Source organism: Emydura macquarii, unplaced genomic scaffold, assembly GCF_026122565.2.
Source record: "Emydura macquarii macquarii isolate MOO-44397 ecotype Brisbane River unplaced genomic scaffold, CSIRO-AGI_Emac_v2 contig_1045, whole genome shotgun sequence".
Lineage (NCBI taxonomy): Eukaryota > Metazoa > Chordata > Testudines > Chelidae > Emydura > Emydura macquarii.
The window spans coordinates 5,393,293-5,415,089 of NW_027131182.1; the positions used below are offsets into that span (position 1 = coordinate 5,393,293).

General features: G+C 40.9%; 1 protein-coding gene across 3 annotated transcripts in view; it reads left to right on the forward strand.

Annotated features, from left to right (window-relative positions):
• The first annotated feature begins 1,192 nt into the window (after nt 1–1,192).
• LOC137151276 (tetraspanin-36-like) overlaps nt 1,193–21,797 on the forward strand; it is a 57,842-nt gene continuing 37,237 nt past the window's right edge. Inside the window, exon 1 of one of the 3 annotated variants that reach the window (XM_067545649.1) lies at nt 1,193–1,381. In XM_067545649.1, the coding sequence (XP_067401750.1) occupies nt 1,352–1,381 (30 nt within the window). In that variant the 5' untranslated portion in view covers nt 1,193–1,351. Of the gene's footprint in view, nt 1,382–2,264; nt 2,385–16,107; nt 16,393–21,797 lie in introns of those variants that run through there. The other 2 variants (XM_067545650.1, XM_067545648.1) reach the window with 2 other exon arrangements.

Below are 21,797 nucleotides of genomic sequence, written 5' to 3' on the forward strand. Positions count from 1 at the left end.
GGTTTATTAATATGGTACAGTATGTGACAACTGGATGGAAAGTCAGTAGTCATCCTTGGACATGTATTGAGATAGGTCAATTGGCAAAATGATTGTTTTTTAGATGAAAGTAGTTGCCACTGTCTTGTTTTCTCTGAGGATTAATCTCATTGCTGGAAGTAAATTGTCAGAATATCCACTTTGGCTAAGATTCCCTTTGATTCTGTGGAAGTAATTTCCAGTGTCAGCAATACAGATGTCCTCAGCATTCACATACTTCTCAGCTTGTGTTTCAGGGAGCTTCGATGTGTATATATTGGACAAAATGGGAGGCAAAACTGACTCCTGTTGAAGGCTATTATGGGGACATTTATGTGACTGATTTTTCTCCCCAATTTACAGAAGGAAGTTTCAGCTGTGAATCATTTCTCAGGTGAACCACACCATCAGTCTACAAGAAATAACTTGCAGCAGCTTGGCAGTCAGCCTGACATGCCACACAGTGCCACAGGCTGTTGTGATATCAATAGGGACACTTTCTTTCTAGACTCATAGCATTTTCTATATCACAAGTCAGCCAAAGAACCTGATCTTGGGTGCATTGTTCCCTCCTGAATCTAGCCTGAAAATGAGGCAGCAGAAGATTGACTACCTCATTAATCTCATCGGGATTAGTATCTTCATCATCTTTTAGGTAACAGACAGCAGAGAATTTGGTCAATAGTTCTCTGGGTCTGTCAATGGTTTTTCTGTCTTGGGAATAGCTATGACCTCTACTCTGCACCAGGAGAGCCATCAGGTTTATATCCACTCCCTGTATCTGCCATTTCTCAGGACCACCATTTTAACTGTGTGGCTGAAAGCTGTGTCTTGATTAGGAGCTGTGCTGCTGGCAACCAGCTGGGATGTGGTGGAGTCTGCTGTAGCTGGATATTCCTTCTTGACCAGCCTAGAATCTCCATCAGCCTCTTAATAATGTGCTAGACTTTGCAATGGGAATGTATACGTTTGAGAACCACTGCTCTAGAGTAATTAATTGCCGTTGCAGTAACCCCAGGGCTGGCTTTACTGCTGTTTCCCAGTCCTCTGTCACACAGTGCCTTGTGACTTAGTGGCTAGCTGACTGGAAAATAAGACAGATAATAAGAAAGATTAAGATGCTTGATTTTATCAAATCACACTCTATCTCATTTTGAAGGAACGCTTTGTCCCTCTTCTACATGCACAAGCGGTATCTTCCTGTGTGTCCTCCATTCCAGAGGAAGGGAAGCTCTCCAGACCACTTACACCTTGGAGCTCCAATCTAGGGCCCAGGAATAGAGTAGTAGTTTGAGTTTTCCTTCCAAGAGTTCCTGCTCTGCATTTGGTCACCATGTTCCCTAAGAAAGACCACAGAGTACAGGTAAGCTTTCAACAATTTGGAACAGTCCCGGTTCCTTGATTCTACCCCCTTATGAAAGACACTAAAGCCTCCACGGGACAGAAATTAACTGTGCTTCCTGGATCCTCTCCCTTTAAGGAGGAATTCAAAACGTTCACAAGCAACAGTATATGGCTCCTTTTTGCTTCAGAGGAGAATCCAGAAACAGGATCTGATTCCCCACTGCTTTGCACCTTGTATAGTTATTTACAACTGTGCAAGTTACAAAATCAAGCTAATTGTGTTTTACACTCATTTTTCATAGGTGTAAATAAATACAGAAAGTTCAGAACAACAGATTTTTGCAGAGCAAATCAGTTTCCTGGTTTATACTCCATCTATAAAGCCCTTTTTGGTCATAAAAGAAAAACCAAACAAGGTCTGTAGATGCTCTCAGCTCCAGGAGGAAGCAGACAGGGCCAATTCCCTAGCTGATGTAATCAATTAAATTAATTGAGTTACACTGAGTTACACCAGCTGAAGATTTGGCCAGCAATCTTTCTTTTCTATCTATAACCCCTTTCTTGCTGCAGAACAGAGATTTCACTTCTTCCTCCAGAAGAGAAAAAAAAGTCTTCTAAATTAGAACCAACCTTCTCCCCCACCAAAAACACATCTATTGTTGGTTCTCATGTCCTTTGTGTGATAGCATGGCTTTTAATCCAATCCCAGCAGCTCTAGCATCTGACTTTTTCCCCTTTCCAATAAGGGTTCCAGGCTGAGTTTTTAAGATGCTAACAAGTCCAAGCTGATTTTCTCACCCACTCACACCTCTAATGGTCCCAGGCCTCTGACCGATAGTATATTTCCATCATGCTCCCACTGGGTTTGCAATACCTGTGGTTGCAGGAAATTGTTTGAATGTACACTTGAGGAAATAATGCCTCCTGGATTCTTATGTGTCTCATGAGATTTTTTTGTTTTTTGGTGTGATTGGCAGAGTTCCTCACTGCTGTGTGATCAGATCCACATGACAGGCTGAAAGGTCAGACATTTTGATAAGACCAATTATGTAAGCATTTATCTATGGGCATATACTATGTGTGTAGTAGTGATTTAAACTTTTCATAGCTCGTGGTTTGGCCGTAAGAAAATAAAGGCTTTCCTTCCACTCATTTGATATAGTTAATGCTTGCGGACCAGAAATATGCCATTCTGGGTCTCAGCTGAAGTTGTACAAAAGGCCATACACACCCATATACAGAGGCACAAGTCCATCCATGGAGGGGTGTGTGCTATTTCTAGTGATTAAGTCCCCTCTCAGGGCTTGATTCTACTTTCATGGAGTTATACTCAGTTTATGCTGGTGTAAGTGAGGTGTTGATATGCATTTGAAGAATTAATGATAATAGTGTGTCACTGCTTCTGACCATAGCGTTTACTATCAGTTTTACTTCTGATTATCTTTATTAAAGTAGTTACTTCTGTTGGACTCACACGTGTCTTTCTGTGCTCAGTTCTCTTGTTTGTGGCCTCATAACATGACAAGTGAGAGGCAAATCAAGTCCTCAGTATTTGGACCACCAGCTGGATGGTGTAGTAGAGAATGTAGGGATAACTAGTTCTCCAATGTTTAATCAACTTAGTGCTCATACAAATCTTAAAGGAGCTGTTGTAAGAAGCAATAGGCATCTAAAGCAGCTGGCCGAGCATCAAATGTTAATTGCAGAGGTGGTTTTGGGATCTGTGAAATTGCTGACTTGGAAGAAATTGTTGATTGGGTAAAATGTGGGGCAATGAATGGAAAAGTTCTAAATTTAACATGGGATGACGGGTCTGCTGCAGTCTGAGTGCACTGATTGGCAGTCTGGTATTAGTGCCTAGTTTAAGGCAGCACAAGATCAATTGGCTTTGCTGGCATGCTCTGGGAAAAGTCCTATCAGACAGGATCTCTCTCTTACTGTGACCATCACAGTGGTGAGGAAGATCAGCTGCCCCTCCCGCCCCCCAGCAGATGGAAGAGTTACCATTCTCATCTCTCTCTCTCTCTCTCTCTCAACCATGGAGGGACAAAGAGTAATTAAAGGAAAGGGAATGAAGAGGAAAGGAGGAAGGAAGGAATAATCCCAACAATTTAATAATGACCTGCATTAAATCATAAATACACTATGATGTGTCTTAATACACATCACAGCCACATGTGTTTGGAAGGTACAATGACCTAGTATGACTTAGCTGGTAGTAATCTCGCATCTGTGTTAGGGATGTTAAAGTCCCACATTAGGACTTGGATTAGCATCTTATCCCATGCTTTTATTTCAATGCAGAACTATGAAGACGCTGTAAATTAGAAATGTTGTCTTGTAAATAAGACATTAAGCTAGGTTCTTCTTGCTCATCCCTGGTTGCCATCTCTCTGGAGGTTTAAAGATAGCACTTTTAGGAACAAGCAAGGCATAAGGTTTGTGCCTTGGCCCAAATTCCCCCTCACAACAAATCAGGGTTGAATGGTTAAAGCTGTGTGTGAGCTGTTGCAGAAAGCATAATTATAGTGGCTATTGGGTTTGTCTGCACAGTGTATTAATAGTATCTGGTAGCTCTGTAAATGAATACTTTAGAATGTTTGGCTGCAAAAGATGCTATAGGAAACAAAATTCTATATTTAGTGAGCTGACGACCTTTGAAATGCAAACCAACATACATGAATGCACTAATGAATGCAAATGCTCTGATGTTGCAGTTTAGTGTTTTATAAAGACTTCATACCTGCCAGTATGCAGAGTCCTTGGGTTATTACTTAAATACACTATTTCAATAATTTGGTTATTTTAGAAATGAGAATAAAGAAAAAAATCATTGCTGAGAAAACACTTATATTTTCAGTACTGGGACATGAGTCAATGAATCTGTGAAACCAGATGGAAAACTTAAACAGAACTGAAAGAAATCTATAAGAAACACTTCTGCATTTGAGCTTTTCATCTTCATTTAGAGAGGAACATGTGCTAAGTCAATGTCCAATAGGCAATTACCATCACAAGAGATCACTTTAGAATACTGACCAGTGTTTCCAGTACAGTTTTGTTTGTAGTTAAAATGCCACTTCTACCTCCAGTAATTCCATTTTGGCTAATTCCTTGGGTGGGTGCTTAAAACAGGTTTTATTGTCTATAACTTTAGTCTTTGAAATAAGATCATTATAATATATCTGACAATGATGCAATATTTATGAAGTCTTGGCAGCATGCTTAGCTCTTCCTCTTTGTAGTAGCAGAAGGATTTGATATGGAAAGATTTGAATGAACAGAGAGGATGATAACTGTAGGAGAAGACTGAAACTATTTTAAAGTTGCTTGCGGTCATTGGGCTGGATTCAGAAGAATGATGCTGGGTAGATTTTGTCTGGGTTTTATTTGTAACTGTGTTTTTTAATATTGTAGCACTAGCATCTAATTTCCAGGTAAGGGACACTATTACAAATGATACAAATGATAGTAAATGTAATTAATACATAAATAGCTACTCATCTACTTTCTGATTTTAAAGTGAATTTACTACTAGGGAAAGGTGCTGGGCTAACAGCCCTGGTGCACATTGAAGACCACAAGTAAAGCATAAGTGCAAGTATTCCCCCATTGCTCCATCAATCTGCCTTAACTTCAAGACTCATCTACAGGGACCACCTCTACGGGGTGATAAGGTTTTCAGGTGCTATAACTATTCAGTCCTCAGCTTCTCTACTGACACTGCCATCCATGAGTTAATGAATGCACGTTGTGGGTTTGGTGATGTGGACACCAGTTCAATGGGAACTGGTCTGAGGCCAAAAGGCAGTTTTCAGTAACTCAGGGACTCCCATGCAAGGCCAGATGTCCTCGACTCAAGTCTCTATAACACAGAAGGCTAATAACCAGGTATAAATTGGTATATCCCTTTAAAGTCAATGCAGCTACGCCAGTTTATATCCGCTGAGGACTTGGCCCAAGGAGTAAGAGAAAAGCACTTTTTAAAAATTGCTTTTCCCTCTTGCTGAGCTATTAAGTTCCTAGTAGACAAATTTTACTGAGTCATGTCTTCCCTTTTCTTAAACAGGAAAACCATTTATTACAGTTCCATTTGCTGGACACCACATAAGTTTTCTGAGTCACCAAACAGTTTTCCTTTTTTGCCTTGGATTTTGAGAAAATCTGACCCTGAAATGTCCACGGAACATTCCTAGTTTGAGCTGCAGCTCAGATATTCAGACACAAAGTACCAGGAAACTTGTAAAGTTAATGGTTTTTTTGTTTGTTTGTTTTTTATTTACAATCTTTTGTTTCCAAACAAAATAGGCAGTAGCAAAGCTAATACTATGGATAAAAGGCAAGATTATTTTTTTCATTTTAAATATAAGAAACTCTTTTTCAGCTAGTGGCGTGTAAAACATTTTCACACTTTTATTAACATTAAAATATTCCCCCCTTCCTCCCGCCTTACACTGCATAATGGTAGCTGTTACTGTCAGATCAATTAGCCCCTATGTACTTTTAGATCCTTCTTTGGCACCTCTCTAATGCAAAGATCAGTTTTCTACATGATAGTCAGTACTCAGGCTGTCACATACACCCATGTTTTCTGCCTCTTTGTAGAGAGTTGGAATTTTATACGTAAAGAACAAAAGTAAAATCTCTGGTTGAGAGCACTGGGTGTGTCTCATTTGTACAATTTGAACATAATATGGCTGACAGTGTCACAGAAAAACCTTTGAAGAATTAATTAAGATGCAGTTAACACAGAACCTTAACAATGACATAGCTATGTTCATTTCCAGAATTTGATCTTTACACATTTCACAAAAGTAAATGTTAGTCTAATATGTCCTTTTCCTTGCTCCATTCCAAACTGGTTTACTAGATGCCAAAAAGCTGCAATCAAGAAAGAAAGCTGTGCTGGTTAGAAAACAGCCTGTTTTAGAGGGGAAGTATAAGCAACTGTAAAAAATAACCAGTGGAAGAAAGGGGAAGTTGATAGTAATGAATATAAATAAGACTTGTAGAAAATTGAGAAGGGACGGCAAGGGATGCAAGGTGATATCTATGGCTAGCAGTTAAGGACAACAAGAAGGAGTTTTTAAAATATATTACAAACAAAAAGAATTCTGAAAATAGTATTCATCTGTTACTAATATGGTCTGGATATGATAGAATTAATAGTGCAGAAAAGATAGAAGTGTTCAATAAATATTTCTATTCTGTATTTGGGGGAAAAATAGATGATGCAGTTTTGTCCTGTGGTGATAACATTCTTTCCATTCCACTAGTATCTCTGGAGGATGTTAAACAGAAACTACTAAAGTTAGACATTTTTAAGGCAGGAAATCCAGATAAGCTGTCCAAAAGCTTTAAAAGATCTGGCTGAGGAACTTGCTGGACCATAAATGTTAATTTTCAATAAGTCTTGGAACATGGGGGAAGTTCCAGAAGACTGGAAGAAAGTTAATATTGTACCAATATTTAAAAAAGTAAATGGGATCACATGGGTAATTATAGGCCTGTCAACCTGAGATTGATCCCAGGCAAGACAATGGAGCTGCTGGCACGAGACTCGATTTATAAAGAACCAAAGGAGGGTAATGTAATTAATTCAAATCTACGTGCGTTTATGGAAAATAGATCCTGTCAAACTAACTTGATATTTTTATGAGTACCTTTATCAATCAAACTTGTAATATTAACATAATAGACTTCTCTAAATTGTTTGACTTGGTACCACACAACAGTTTGACAAAAAACATAGAATGGTATAAAATTAACATGGCACACCTTAAATGCATTAAAAACTGGCTAACTAATAGGTCTCAAAATATAAGTGTAAACCAGGAATCGTCATTGAGCTGGTCAGTTTCCAGTAGAGCCCCACAGGGACTGGTTCTTGGCTTTATGCTATTTAACATTTTTGTCAATGATCTGGAAGAAAACCTAAAATCATCACTGATAAAGTTTGCAGATTACACAAAAATTGGGGCAATGGTAAATAATGAAGAGGAAAGGTCACTGATCTGCATTGCTCGGCAAACTCGGCGCAAACAAACAATATGCGCATTAATACAGCAAAATGTACATGTATACATCTGAAAACAAAGAATGTAGGCCATACTTACAGGATGGGGGACTCTATCCTGGGAAGCAGTGACTCTGAAAAAGATTTGAGGGTCATGGTGGATAATCAGCTGGACATGAGCTCCCAGTGTGATGCTATGCCAAAAGAGCTAATGTGATCCTGGAATGCATAAAAATCTTGAGTAGGAATAGAGGTTATTTTACTTCTGTCTTTGGCAGTGATGCGACTGCTGTTGGAATACTTTGTCCAGTTCTGGTGCCCACAATTCAAGAAGGATGTTGATGAATTGGAGAGGGTTTGGAGAAGAGCCACAGAATGAATAAAGGTTTAGAAAACACTCCTTATAGTGATAGACTCAATCTATTTAGTTTAACAAAGAGAAGGTTAAGGGGTACTTGACTGTAGCTTAGAAGTACCTGTGTGAGGAACAAATATTTAATATTGGGCTCTTCAGTCTAGCAGAGAAATGTATGACACGATCCAATAGCTAGAAGTTGAACCTAGGCAAATTCAGACTTAAAATTGTAATGGTGAGAATAATTAACCATTGGAACAATTTACCAAGGGTCGTGGTGGATTCTTTATCACTGACAACTTTTAAATCCAGATGAGATATTTTTCTAAGAGATGTGGTCTAGGAATTCTTTTGGGGAAGTTCTATGGCCTGTGATGTACAGCAGGTCAGACTAGATGATCATGATGGTACCTTCTAGCCTTAGAATCTATGGAACAAGCCTATTTACATATTTTCAACTAACTATTCTTTTTTACTGCTCTCCAAATCCATATAGCACTTTCCCAGATAAAGTTCCATTAACATACAAGAGAAAAGCTCACATTAGATGGGTCATTTGTGCAATAAAGAGAGCAGTTCTTAGTTTAACAAATAGTAGGGAATACACAGTTAACAATCCTAGGTACAGCTAATCCAAGTTAGACTTTATTTATAATACACCAATAGGTCAAAGATGGGCTGTCCATTTACTGCATTGAATGCAGCACATATGATTACCTGTCTTGTGGGCAGGTGGCGTATGTGTGCATTCTGTTCAAGGAGATCATGGCCTTCAGCGACTGAGTACAGGCTCTTGAGACCAGACTCGCTGAACTGAGAAGAGCAAAGGGAAACAGAGAGGTACATAGATGAGACTTTCCGGGAAACAGTGGAGCAGTCCCATCCCTGGCTGACAGCCTCTGTGCTTTTGAGGAGGATGAAAGTTTCAGGGAGCTTGGTGGAACGATGATAATCAATGGGACACGGTAATACCAGGGTACAAAATATATAGGATTGATAGAGTAGGTTGTGCTTGAGGAGGATTGGCACCATATGTGAAAGAAAGTGTAGAGTGAAATATAGTAAAAATCTTAAATGAATCAAACTGTACCATAGTGTCTCTCTGGATAAAAATTTTATGCTTATATAATAAGAGCATAGCAGTAGGATTATCTACTGACTATCTGAGCAGGATGGTGATGTTGACTGTGAAATGCTCAGGGAGATTAGAGAGGCTATAAAAACAGAAAACTCAATAATAATGAAGGACTTCAACTATCCCCATATTGACTGGGTACGTCACCTCAGGATGGGATACAGAGATAAAATTTCTAGACACCATTAATGACTTCTTGGAGTAGCTAATCCTGGAACCCACAAGGGGAGAGGCAATTCTTGATTCACTCCTAAGTGGAGCACAGAATCTGGTCCAAGAGGTGAATATAGTTGAACTGCTTGGTAATAGTGACCATAATATAATTAAATTTCACATCCTTTTGTGGGGCAAAATACCAGAGAAGCCCATCACAGTAGTATTTAACTTCAGAAAAGCTAACTTCCACAAAAATGAGGAAGCTAGTTAAAAGGAAATTAAAAGGAACAGTCACAAGAGTGAAATGCTTGCAAGCTGCAGGGAAGCTTTTTAAAAACACCATAATAGAGACTCAAACTAAAAGTATACCCCACATGAAAAAGAATAGTAAGAGGACCAAAAAATGCCATCATGGTTAAATAGCAGAGTAAAAAAGGTGACTAGAGGCAAAAAAGGCATCCTTTAAAGATTGGTAGTCAAATCCTACCAAGAAAAAAAGAAAAGAGCATTAACTATAGCAAGTCATGTGTAAAAGTAAAGTTAGGCAGGCCAAAAAAGAATTTGAAGAGGTACTAGCAAAAGGCACAACAACTAATGCAATTTTTTGAAGTACATCAGAAGCAAAAAGCCTGTCAAACAATCCGCAGGCCCACTGGACAAACAAGGTGCTAAAGGAGCACACAACAGCACATTGTTGACATCATTGCTCCTAGTTCTGTCATCTACTACCATTTAGAACAGCCTAGCTCCATCCTCTCTGGAACCCCCTTTTAGGTAGTTAAAGGTTGCTATCAAATCCCCCCTCATTCTTCTCTTCTGCAGACTAAACAAGCCTAGTTCCCACAGCCGCTCCTCATAAGTCTTGTGCTCTAGCCCCCTAATCATCTTTGTTACCCTCCGCTGGACTCTTTCCAATTTGTCCACATCCATTCTGTAGTTGGGGGCCCAAAACTGGACACAATACTCCAAATGAGGTCTCAGCAGTGCCGAATAGAGGGGAATAATCACTTCCCTCGATCTGCTGGCAATGCTCCTACTAATGCAGCCCAATATGCTATTAGCCTTCTTGGCAATAAGGGCTCACTGTTGACTCATATCCAGCTTCTTGTCCATTGTAACCCCCAGCTCCTTTTCTGCGGAACTGCTGCCTAGCCCGTCGGTCCCCAATCTGTAGCAGTGCATGGGATTCTTCCATCCTAAGTGCAGGACTCTGCACATGTCCTTATTGAACCTCATCAGATTTCTTTTGGCCCAATCCTCTAATTTGTCTACGTCACTCTGTATCCTATCCCTGGGTTGGAACCTGGTGGAACAGGGAGGGCCAGGGTTCCCCTTGTCATGCTGTCTGGAGTGGCTCACGACTATGAGTACCTACCTCAGGGCAGACAAACTGGTGGTTGGTATGTTCTATAATTAGATTTCACTAACCCAGTAACAAATGTGATCTCCTGGATCACTGTAAGAGTCTCACCAGTCCTCTTTGGCTCTCCTGTCCATCTTGCCACTTGAGCAAGCTGGACCTAGTGATAAATGGTCACTTACACCAAAAATCACAAAATATTCAGATTGCTCCCAGCCTCAAGACACCAATTACTCCTGGGGTAATTCTGTGCAAATGCAGGATTAATGTCCCCCACGGATTCCCCCTGCACCCTACCACAGAATAATTGATTCTGATGGGGAGGCGAAGGGAAGCTACAGTTACACCTTTTGCTCATGAGGGACCGATATCGCGCCAGAAGAGAAGGCAGTGGGCTCAAAGGCCGGAGAAGCCAGCCACAAGAGGGTGGGGGCAGAGGTAGCTTTCCTCACAGCACCCTGCCTGTGCAGCCAGGTGAGGATGTCTGGGATAGGGGCTGGGGGGACAAAAGAGCGGGACACAGAGCTGCTGGGGGAGTCACAGACTGGGGTTCAGAAAGGCTAGTGGGGGGGACTGACTGAGGCGGGGCCACAGGACCTAGTGGGATGACAATACTGTGCCAAGGGCTGAAAGGGAGTTGGGGTGCAGGGACACATGGGGACAGGGGCAGACGTGGCTGACTGAATGGGAGAGGCTAGGGATCAGCCAGGGTCTGCATGGGGGAGGTTTCCCAACTCCCTAACAATCCTTCCCTCCAAAAAACCTGTTCCATTCTTCTCCCACCCACACTCAACAACCCTCCTTGTTCACTCCCAGATTCCTTCCCAGCAATTACTTCCTTCTACCTGTGCTCCTCAGTTACCCTTGACTCCCCCAAGTCTTTACACTGCTTCTGAGGGGTGCGGGAATACCCTTCCGTATTTTAAATGAAGTCTAAATGAGTTTTAATTACACTCCATGCAAATGGTGCAGGGATGCTGTGGCTAGTTGCTATTTCAGCCATAGACCTTTATATGGATGACTTGAATGTCACCTGCTGTGATTTCAATATGAGCTTTTCTTTGTAAAACCACCTTTAGGTTACAGTGTTATATAATTGTAATTTTGATTTGGCCTGTATTGATGTGTAGACCTGATTGAAAATTTTCAGCCGGAATGTTTTTCCTTTGGAAAATACTGATTCATTGAAACTGAAATGTTCCACAGAACACAGAAGTGTTCCACAGAAAATGTCCATTTTGATTAAATGTCTTTTAGAAATGTATTTGATTTTATATTTACATTTTCTATAAAATAAAATTAAAATAATGCAAATTAAAAATATAAAATAAAACCCAAATAAAAAAAAATCAAAATGTAAATGTTTCAATTGACCCCAAATTATTTTTTTTTAAATTTTAGTTTACATAGATTTTCAAAATTGACATTTTTATTCTACTTTGGAACACTTCCCCCCCCCCCCCCCCCCCCAAAATTATGGAATTTCCCATGAAACAGAAATTCTGGTTCCTAAACAGCTCCATTAATTTCCTTTCTTTTCCAATATTTCAACCTGCTGCATTGCAAGGAAAAGTGAAATAGTTGGAATGATTTTTCTTATTAATAAAATAATAATGACTATATACATTATTAAAAATAATCACTTTCAGAGCTAAGGCTTCCAGGCAGTGACTGGCCTGAACCAAAACCCAGAATCCGAACAACAATGCACTTTGGAAACATTAGTATCCAGATCTGAGTTTGGTTGCTTGGGTTTACCCCTACTTACAGCAAAAAGTTTCTTTTTTGCAATAAGCCTTATTCCTGACCTCCCTCTCTAGGTTATTCATGTCTCTTTAATTATTCTGAAAAAGCTGATGCGCCTAGCATGAGAAAGCAGTCAAGTGTAAACTTGGAGGGATCTGCTTACCTTAAGGGAGACTGGAAAATCTGCATGGGACAAGAGTGCTAGGTACCCAGGGGCAATGCCCTGATTATCTCTGAGGGACATGTCACATGGTCATGGTCAGATTTCGTTATGGACAAAATCCAGTTCTATGTACAGTATCCAGGCTTTATTTCTTCAGAAGCTAATTTAAAAGTCAGATGGAGAAGAGGTGCCCAATCCATAGAATATGTATGATATCCAGTGATTACGAGTGCTGCGGTTACAGGGCTAGCTGTAGCTCTGCCCTTTTCTGGTCTCTCTGAGTGTACCCCCCTCAAGTGTCAGGCCTCAGGTCTTTACCTATCTTGGGGAGAAATTCTGCAGTTCTCCCACTCTTAGACCAGGCCCTGGCCTACAATATTCCGTGTATCAACCATGCTTACCCAGCAGATCCAAGTGAGTTTGAGCACCTGTGATTCTTCCTTTCATGAATCTGTGACCAGTGGTGAACAGAGTGATCAGATGGCTTTCTTAAACCAAAGCACTATTTATTTTAACAGTATGAGCAAAGCATTTAGAGAAAAAGGATTTTAAAACAATAAACAGTCTGCATGCAATGTCTGTCTTACTTAAAGTCTTACTGTCTCCTGATGATCACCTAGGCAGGCCTAACTTCTTCAGACATCACAGCAGGCCCCTGTGTCTCAGCCTGGGTCTGTCCAGTAACTAGCCCCCTCTCTTGAAAGAGTGTTTGTTATAAACCTGCTGGAGTTATTGTGATCTCTTGTGCTCCTTTTCCTGTCTTGGTATTGTCTTTTAATTCTGATGTGTTTGCTGAGAAGTGACTTATCTTGATCCACTCTTTCCCTTCCTGCTTATTTTTCCTGACAACTCCCTATGGAACTAAACCATATATTCATACAGTAAACATCCCAGTAGCCAGGTCAACATGCAGTATTCATGAATTTATTTCAGAGCAGTTCCAAATCCATCACAACTGGATGCAACTAATTCTACATCTCAGTTCACACCACTGAAGTCTAGCTTCCTGACACCTTGGAGATGTCTGCAATTATACACAAAGAGTTATGGGGTGGACCTGATATAATCAGCATGATGAGGTAATTTCACCCCTTTACAGTGATTATAATTAACAGATTATAAAGCCAGAAGGGACTGCTTTCTGATCATCTATTCTGACCACCTGCATAACACAGCCCGTTGAAATAATTCCTGTTTGAACTAGAGCATATCTTTTAGAAAAACATCCCATCTTGATTTTAAAATTGTCATTGATGGAGAATCCACCACAATAAAGTACAGTGGAAATGTCCCGACAGAAGGCACTGGATATGATTAAATATACGCTCTTAAGCAAAGCAATGCTGAAGTCAACTGATGTGATATGGGGTGATCTTAAAATCTTTTGTCCAAGTCTTTTGTCATGGAAAGGGGCTTCTTTGACTGAAACACAGCCCTGGCTGCAGAAGAGGGTGTTTTTTGCCTGGTGGTGGATCCGACTCAGGTTTCTTCGCTCTGACCCTAGATGAAATTCATCCTAGGATACTTAAGGAACTAGCTGAAGCAATCTTGGAACTGTTAGCTGTTATCTTCGAGAACTTCTGGAGGATGGAGCGAGGTCGCAGAAGACTGGAAAGGGGTAAATATAGTGCCTATCTTTAAAAAGAAGAACAAAGAGGACCAGGGGAATTATAGATCAGTCATCCAACTTTGATACCTGGAAATACATTGGAACAAATTATTAAAAAATCAGTTGGCAAGGACTTAGAGGATAATAGGGTTATGAGGAAGAGCCAACATGGATTTGTCGTGAACAAATAATGCCAAACTAACCTAATTTCCTTCTTTGGCAGTATTATTGGCCTAGAGTACAGGAGGAAAGCAGTAGATCTGCTATATCTTGATTTCAATAAGCCTTTTCACACAGTCTCACATGACATTCTCATAAGCAAACTAGGGAAATGTGATCTAAATAAAATTACTATAAGATGGGTGCAGAACTTATTGAAAGACCGTACTCAAAGACTAGTTATCAATGGTTGGCTGTCAGACTGGGAGGGTGGATGTATCTAGCAGGGTCTCGCAGGAATCAGTCCTTGGTCGGATACCATTCAATATTTTCATTAATGGATTGGGGAGTATGCTTACAAAATTTGTGGATGACATCAAGCTGGAAGGGCTTGCAAGCACTTTGGAGGACAGGATTAGAATTCAAAACGACTTTGACAAATAGGAGAAGTGCTTGAAAATCAACAATATGAAATTCAATAAAGGCAAGTGCAAAGTACTACACTTAGGAAGGAAAAAAATCAAATGTACCTCTATAAAATCCATCACTTGGGGATGCAATACTGTAAAATGCAATACTGTAAAATGCAGTGAATAACTGGCTAGGCAGTAGTACTGCTGAAAAGAATCTGGGGGTTAAATTGGATCACAAATTGAATATGAGTCCATAATGCGATGCAGTTGTGAAAAAGGCTAATGTCATTCTAGGATGTATTAATAGGAGTGTTGTATGTAAGACATGGGAGATGATTGTCCTGCTCTACTTGGCACTGGTGAAGCCTCAGCTGGAGTACTGAGTCCAGTTCTGGGCATCACACTTTAGGAAAGATAGATATGATTAAACTGGAGAGAATCCAGAGGACAACAACAAAAATGATAAAAGGTTTAGAAAATCTGACCTTTTGAGGAAAGGTTAAAGAAACCTGGGCATGTTTAGTCTTGAGAAAAGAAGACTGATGGGGGACTTGATAACGATCTCCAGATATGTTAAAGGGCCATTACCGAGGACAGCGATCAATTGTTCTCCATGTCCACTGAAGGTAGGAGAAGAAGTAATGGGCTAAATCCACATCAAAAGAGATTTAGTTAGGTGTTAGGAAAAGCTTTGCTAACCATAAGGGTAGTTAAATTGTGGAATAGGCTTTTATTAAAGGTTTTTAAGAACCGGGTGGACAAACACCTGTGAGGGAAGGTCTATCTAGGTTTACTTGGTCCTGCCTCAGCACCGGGGACTGAACTTGATGATCTTTCGACGTCTCTTCCAGTCCTACATTTTTATGATTCTATGTGGAAAGAGGACTTTTGACTCTCTCAGGACTTTGCTGGAGGGATTGGAATGGAATGGGGAGAGGAATGGATGGAAAAGGAAGAAGATGTGCTATAAAATGAGGAGAGAGAGAGGGTGGGGAGGAAAACATGGTAAGAGTAAATGAAGGAGATGGCTGAATTAGGAAATGATTGAGAGAGAGCAGAAAAGAAACCTAACAAAGGTATGAGAAATAAATACATGGGGTGAGGGAGGGATGCACAGAGAGAAAAGACTAAAAGAGGTGTTTTGTCTTTTGCTTTTTATATAATAATGTTATAGTGATGTTGGTCCCAGATATATCTGGGTCCCAAATAACTGTGTTTGCTACACACAAGCATGCATGACTTAGTTAATAGATACTGCTACTCTGACTGGTTTCTGGCAACTTGTAAAACATACAGGGCAGTGAACACCACTTGAGGAATCACAAACTACTTAAAGGGATATTACCTGTCACAGGTGACTGGCCCCTTTAAGAGGGAAGGGATGCAGCTCCACCTGTGCCTCACACAGGAAGATCAAAGTCTCAAGAGTGGGTGAAAGACAAGAATCCATGTGTTACATTTGGGCCTTGTTTAGCTTTGATTCCCCCCTGCAAGTATAGTAATGCAGGCAAGGGTTATGTTGGGGTGGGACTGCTATTAGTGTCTATATGGTAAACCACTTTGCAGAGCTAATTTAGCGAGTTTACGGTAATCTCTGCTGGACAGTCAGACTACAGAATAAAAAAGAATGGGAACCTGATGGGAGACTACAGTAGGATGTTTTGCTCTGTACATTAACGAGCATGTGACTGGTTCAGCCAGTTGCAAATCATGTGATGGCTGAGCAGGCTCAGACAAGAACCTGAGAGGCGTGGGAGAGAAGAGTACAGAAATCTGACACACACAACCTCTGCTGACTAGGCAACAGCAACCACCAGATCTTTCTGCACGCAGCTCGACTGCCGGGCCAACAGGACTCATGGATTGTGGCGTGATCACCTCTAAGACAGTTCTGCTGCTGCTCAGCTTCATTTTTTGGGTAATTTGATAGATGGGAACCTCTGGTTGATAACTTTCCCTGACCATTCTCTGGCTGCTGCTACTGTTAGCTTCCTGTGACAGTCCTCACTCCTTCTTCTCTTCACTGCACTGATTTAATTGCAGATGTTTTCAGATATTCAGGGCCTGGTCCTGCAGTCCTTACTCAGGCAAAACTCTCCAGCTGATGGGGAGATTTGTCTGAGAAGGCACTGTAGGATTGGGATCAGTATATTGTAAGAAACATAGTATGCTAGGTGCTCTGTAAACAACGATAATTATTATGAGTGATTACTTATTATTACTGCCTATGACAGTGCTAATGCTAATATGATCAACTGTCTGTTTTTACCAGGCAAGTTAAGGAAAGATCAGAGAGCAGTTGAGTAAATGTCAGCACAAAGCAGATGTACTTTAAAGAGGAACTGAAGAGAGATTTGTCATAGAAATGCACATTTTATTCCATTGATCTACTTTTGTCTCACAGAAAGGAAGCAAAACTGCTAATGTAATTTTGTGCACATAACTTTTTTTTCCAACTAAACTTTTAAAAGTAGTTTTATTAATGAAGCCAAGTGTAAGAGGCTATGTAAAAACTGAATGAAAATGCTAACTGAAGAAGGGGATTTCTGTTTCTGCCTAGAACCAGTCATTCCAGGGTAGTAAACTGAGATTCCACATCAGAGTTATCGATAAAGAAGTGAGATTTTATGAAAGACAGAAAGTGAGGACACCAGAGAGTTAGGGGGCTAGATCTCCATCTGGTGTAAAGCAGCATAGCTCCAGCTGAGAGTCGGGTCCAGAGTGCTGAATATTCTGTGATATTAGAGGCTGGAAGTGAACTGCCAGGTGGGAGGCAGACTTTCCTCCATGGGATGTTGGCATAGATAGGGCTTTCTCCAATTAATGCTTGTTGTACCGTACTATGGTGTAACTCCATTAGTGTTAGCTACACTGTATTTATTTCAGTGTAAGGGAGATCAGAATTGGGCCCAAAGTTTCTTATTCTCTTGAAATCTTTAGATCAGTAACGGGTTTCAATCCTTGAAAAATTATATTTTTTGTTCATGACTTTATCTGAACTGTAGTTAACACATTTATTAATCTCTTGCTTTAAACACTATCACAGAGCTTTTCTTTAAAATGAACTTTTGATTGGTGAGCATTTGTAAAATGGCTGTTTTTTAATAGAAAACAAAACCCTTTGCTTATTTATGTAATTCAGATCAATATAATTGTTTTAATTCATTCTGAACTCAAAGAAGAAAGATTTTGACTAACAAGTTTTAAAGAAACATTTAAACGATAAGGATATTATAATTTTGTATATGTTATTTTATCCCTTAGTGTTACTATGACATTGGTATCCATACACATTAGCCATTTCATTATGTTCTTCTCTACTGGCCGGAGTGAGAACTGATCTGCTGTGCCATAGGTCCTATTATAATGCTAAAAGTTAATGGAAATTGCGAGGAGAAGAATTAGATGCAAAGTATACACGGTTTTCAAACTGTAATCTATAAACTCCTTTCTGGAGGTCTGCAAAATGAAATATTTTGAGAACCAAGCAATAATGGGATGATGGAAGGGAAAGCAGGTTCATAAGAGGATTTCATTCTTGTAAAGTGGTGAATGGAATGAAATGGCTGGAAAACCCCTGCAGCATACTCTGCAACCTAGGGAAAGCAGACAAAAATCTTCATATGCTACTTTGTGGTTCTGACTGCTGCACTTCATTTCTGCTCTAGCAGTGAAGCTGTTCAGATGTGTTAGTGCTGGAAGCACTTCAGTGTAAAAACTCAAATTTCGCTGTTCACTGGGCATTGATTTTTGGACTCTGCTGAACCTGGAGTATGTCTAGCACTATAGCTGACACAGCTTGTTGTATACATTGATTTTGGGCTTTCTTAATTTAGTTTCGATATGAAACTTAGAGGCTTGAATGTAGCACACTTGATCGTTTCTGTGTTTCATACAAAAATGGTTATTTTCTGGAGACAGGCCTGAACCAAAAGCCCAGATCTGCATGCAAAGTTCAGATCTAGATCCAAATGTTACATCCCAGGCATACTACTGGTGATTTTTGACTTTGCATGGAGAAATTTAGTTCCTGAACCTCAGGAAATTGCATGGTATTATAAAGAACAAATTTAGTGTTTAAGTCACTTTCTGAAGTGTGTGAACCTGCTCAAACAGAAACAGTGCATTGGCAGCTTCCTTACTGGTGCAGCTCTTAAATGATTAATGGACACATGTAAATGAATTGTGCAGATTGCAACATCAAAACTATTTGACTAAATGGAGGTTTGGCTGAATGAGAAAGCAATGGATGATTCACATTGTGTTAGGGGACATGATCACGTTTCGGTTAACCAGGACTTTCAGCCAACCGGTTAAAGAAACATTTGGTTGGTTAACCAGGGTGTGGTTAAATATGTTGTATTTATGTACAAATTTCTTGCTGAAGTGCTTTCATAGAGGAGTATGATTTAGTGATATATTTGCTAAGTTTCTGAGGAAAAATTTTAGTTTCAGAATCATTATAGTTTCAGAATCATTTGTCTTTAGTGTTTCTGCAGGCAGAATTTCTGTTAAAAACTAAGAAGTAAAAGTACAGTTGGATTTGTTATACAGTTGGTCTCATGGCAGCTGGAGGACTGGACTCCTCTGTGGGTATACCGGTTTCAGGAGCTCTTCACCCCTCATTTTCCATAAGAATTTTCAGGCTTATAATTTTCTTATCATGTACAAAGATCTTTGAACAGCCAGAGTACAGCTGCCAATGTTTGCCTTACAAATGCTACATGACATTTTTGTGAAAGTATTAGTCAGGAAAATAACAGGTTGTGGGGGAGGGAAACAGTTCAGGTTGTATGAACGTGAGATAAGAAGACCTTGGTGTAGAACTTGTGACAAGCATATCTTTTCAGATCACTTCACTGTTAACAGTGACCAACAAGTCCAAAGGGGAGAGACTACAGCTTTCAGTCATGATTGTCTGCTATTTTTAGGGATCAGACTGGTGAGTGTGACTGTAGCAATTTAATTTAATGGCAATAAAGATTCCATTCAGTATTTTGGGACTTTCCTGCCATGTGGGAAAGATTGAGTAATTTAGTAATAGACTGAAAGAAATGAACCTGACAGATCACTTCATTCGCAGAAATAAACCATTTGTGGTGAGATGTGCTCAGGGGTTGAAATGCGGTAAAACCAGAAAAAACACAATTCCCCTTGTTATAATGAAATAATCTGTCAATGAATATACATGAGGGGAGGACAGAAGAGATGGAGAATTCTCCTTCTTGAGTCCTTAACATTCATATCCTTGTTGTGATCATCATTGAAAACCAAAGCTTGAATTTCACAGGCCAAAGCGTGTCCCTCAGAGGCATGCATGAAACCCACTGACTGACTTCAAGTCATCAGCATTTCTATGGATATTTCTGCATTGTCCACAGCGGGACTGGTGTGCAAATATCAGAGGAAGGGCAGAATTAAGCATGATGTGTGTTAATGGGACTGACTCTCTTGAAATATCAAATGTTTACTAAAGATTTCAGAATATACAAAAGAAAGAATCCTGACTGAGAATGATCCAACAAGCAGTTAAGCACTTGAAAGAAAGGAGGTCAAAAGCCATGAAATCTGGTGTCTGGTTTTAGGGCCTTGTTTTCATACAGTGCAAAAAGTAGGACCTATTGAAGTGTTGGCATTTACTGATTTGCTGTACAGTTAATTGTGATTGCTGTGTGCAGTTTCTTATTTGAAACATAGGGAAATGCTGCAAGTACCTCATTGTAAGCAGATGTGAAATAACATATGCTTTGAGAGGCATTACACACTATATATAGCTGAAATTTACCCTTTAATGGGTGTTTGTCTTTACTGGAACTCAAATCACCACCACCAGCATAAACTTCAGTCTAATTTTGGCTGTTCCTACTGTTTCCTTGCAATAGATGCAGGTTTTCAGCACATCATCTTACAGTACCTCAAAGCATAGTTTCTCAACCTGTGGTACATGTACCCCTGAGGGTATGCGAGACACAGGCAGAGGGTACGCGGCAAAAAGTCCAGTAAAGGGAGGCAGGCGGCAGCTGCCAACTTCTGGAGAAGGCGGGCGGCAGCCACCCGCTTCCCGCCCAGTCCCATCTCCTAGCTGGAAGGTAGACGGCAGCAACCCCAGTCCTGGGACGTGGGGCATCAGCTGCTGGCTTTTCGGGAAGCTGGGTGTCAGCTGCCTACGTCCCGCCCAGTCCCAGCTCCCAAGTGGGAGCCTGGCGGCTGCCTCCTGCACCCTGCGAGCTGGGCTCGCCGCTGGGCGGCTGTCACCCATGCCCCGGCTCTGAGCTGAAAGACAGCCTCCCGCGCCCTAGCTTGAAGATGGGCAGCAGCTGCCTGCCGCCTGCCCACATCCCTGGGCCCCAGCCTGCGCGGAAGCCTCCTCCACTCCAGCTTGGAACAGGTGGCAGTTGCCCACCTCTCACGCTGGCAGCCAGGCGGCTGCCACCTGCAAGTTGCCCAGGTGGCACCTCCCCTCCCTGGCTCAAAGCCTGGTGACCAGGAAGCCAGATGGAGAGCCCAGTGGCTTGCCCACTCCTGGAGCCGGGCTCTACCAGCAGACTTATTTGTCAATTTCACTGCTCTAGCTGAGCAGTGAAATTGAGAACTCTGACAGCCCCAGATTTTACCAGTATAAAAATCTTAAGAGGGGGCCCACACAGTGTGATTTGCCCCAGGCTCGCACCTCCCTGGGGATGGCCATGGGGAGTGCTGCTATCCACTCTGGTGGGCCGCTACTGCCTGCTCGTACCTCACAAGTTCCCGCCTGTGTGAGGAGAACACCAAGTGACCCCATCATCAGGCCATAGTGATTGGCTGGCATTGACCTTTGCTCCTATATGGAGGAAGGAGGGAAGAAACAGTAGGGGGTTTTATGATCTGCCAGAGCCACACAGCATTGCAGAACTCAGAACTCTCCTGCTTTACGAGAAATACTGTCGTCCAGTGGTAAAGGGGAAAAAGCTTGTATTTCTCAGAGTGGAAAATTGAGTGTTGGGGTACTTATTACAATTTTCAGAAGTTAGGGGGTACTTGCTACTTAAAAGGTGAGAAACACTGCCCCAGAGAAGCCCTCCATTCCTAGGCCCTGCCTTTGAACATGACCACCGTGTTGCATTTGGTTACCAGGGTGGGGTAACTTGTTAGCATGCTAGCTTGTTAATGATAACCATTACATGTGTTAGTGACTTCAGCTCCTGCGGGGGAAATGCAGAACCCTGAATTCAGGTTTTGGCAGGTAGGTGAAAGAGGAACTGATTTTTCATCTTTTAGAATATGTTTATTTGTGATAGTTTGGTCTTTACATATATTTTTGATAATGATCTAAAAATTGATAAG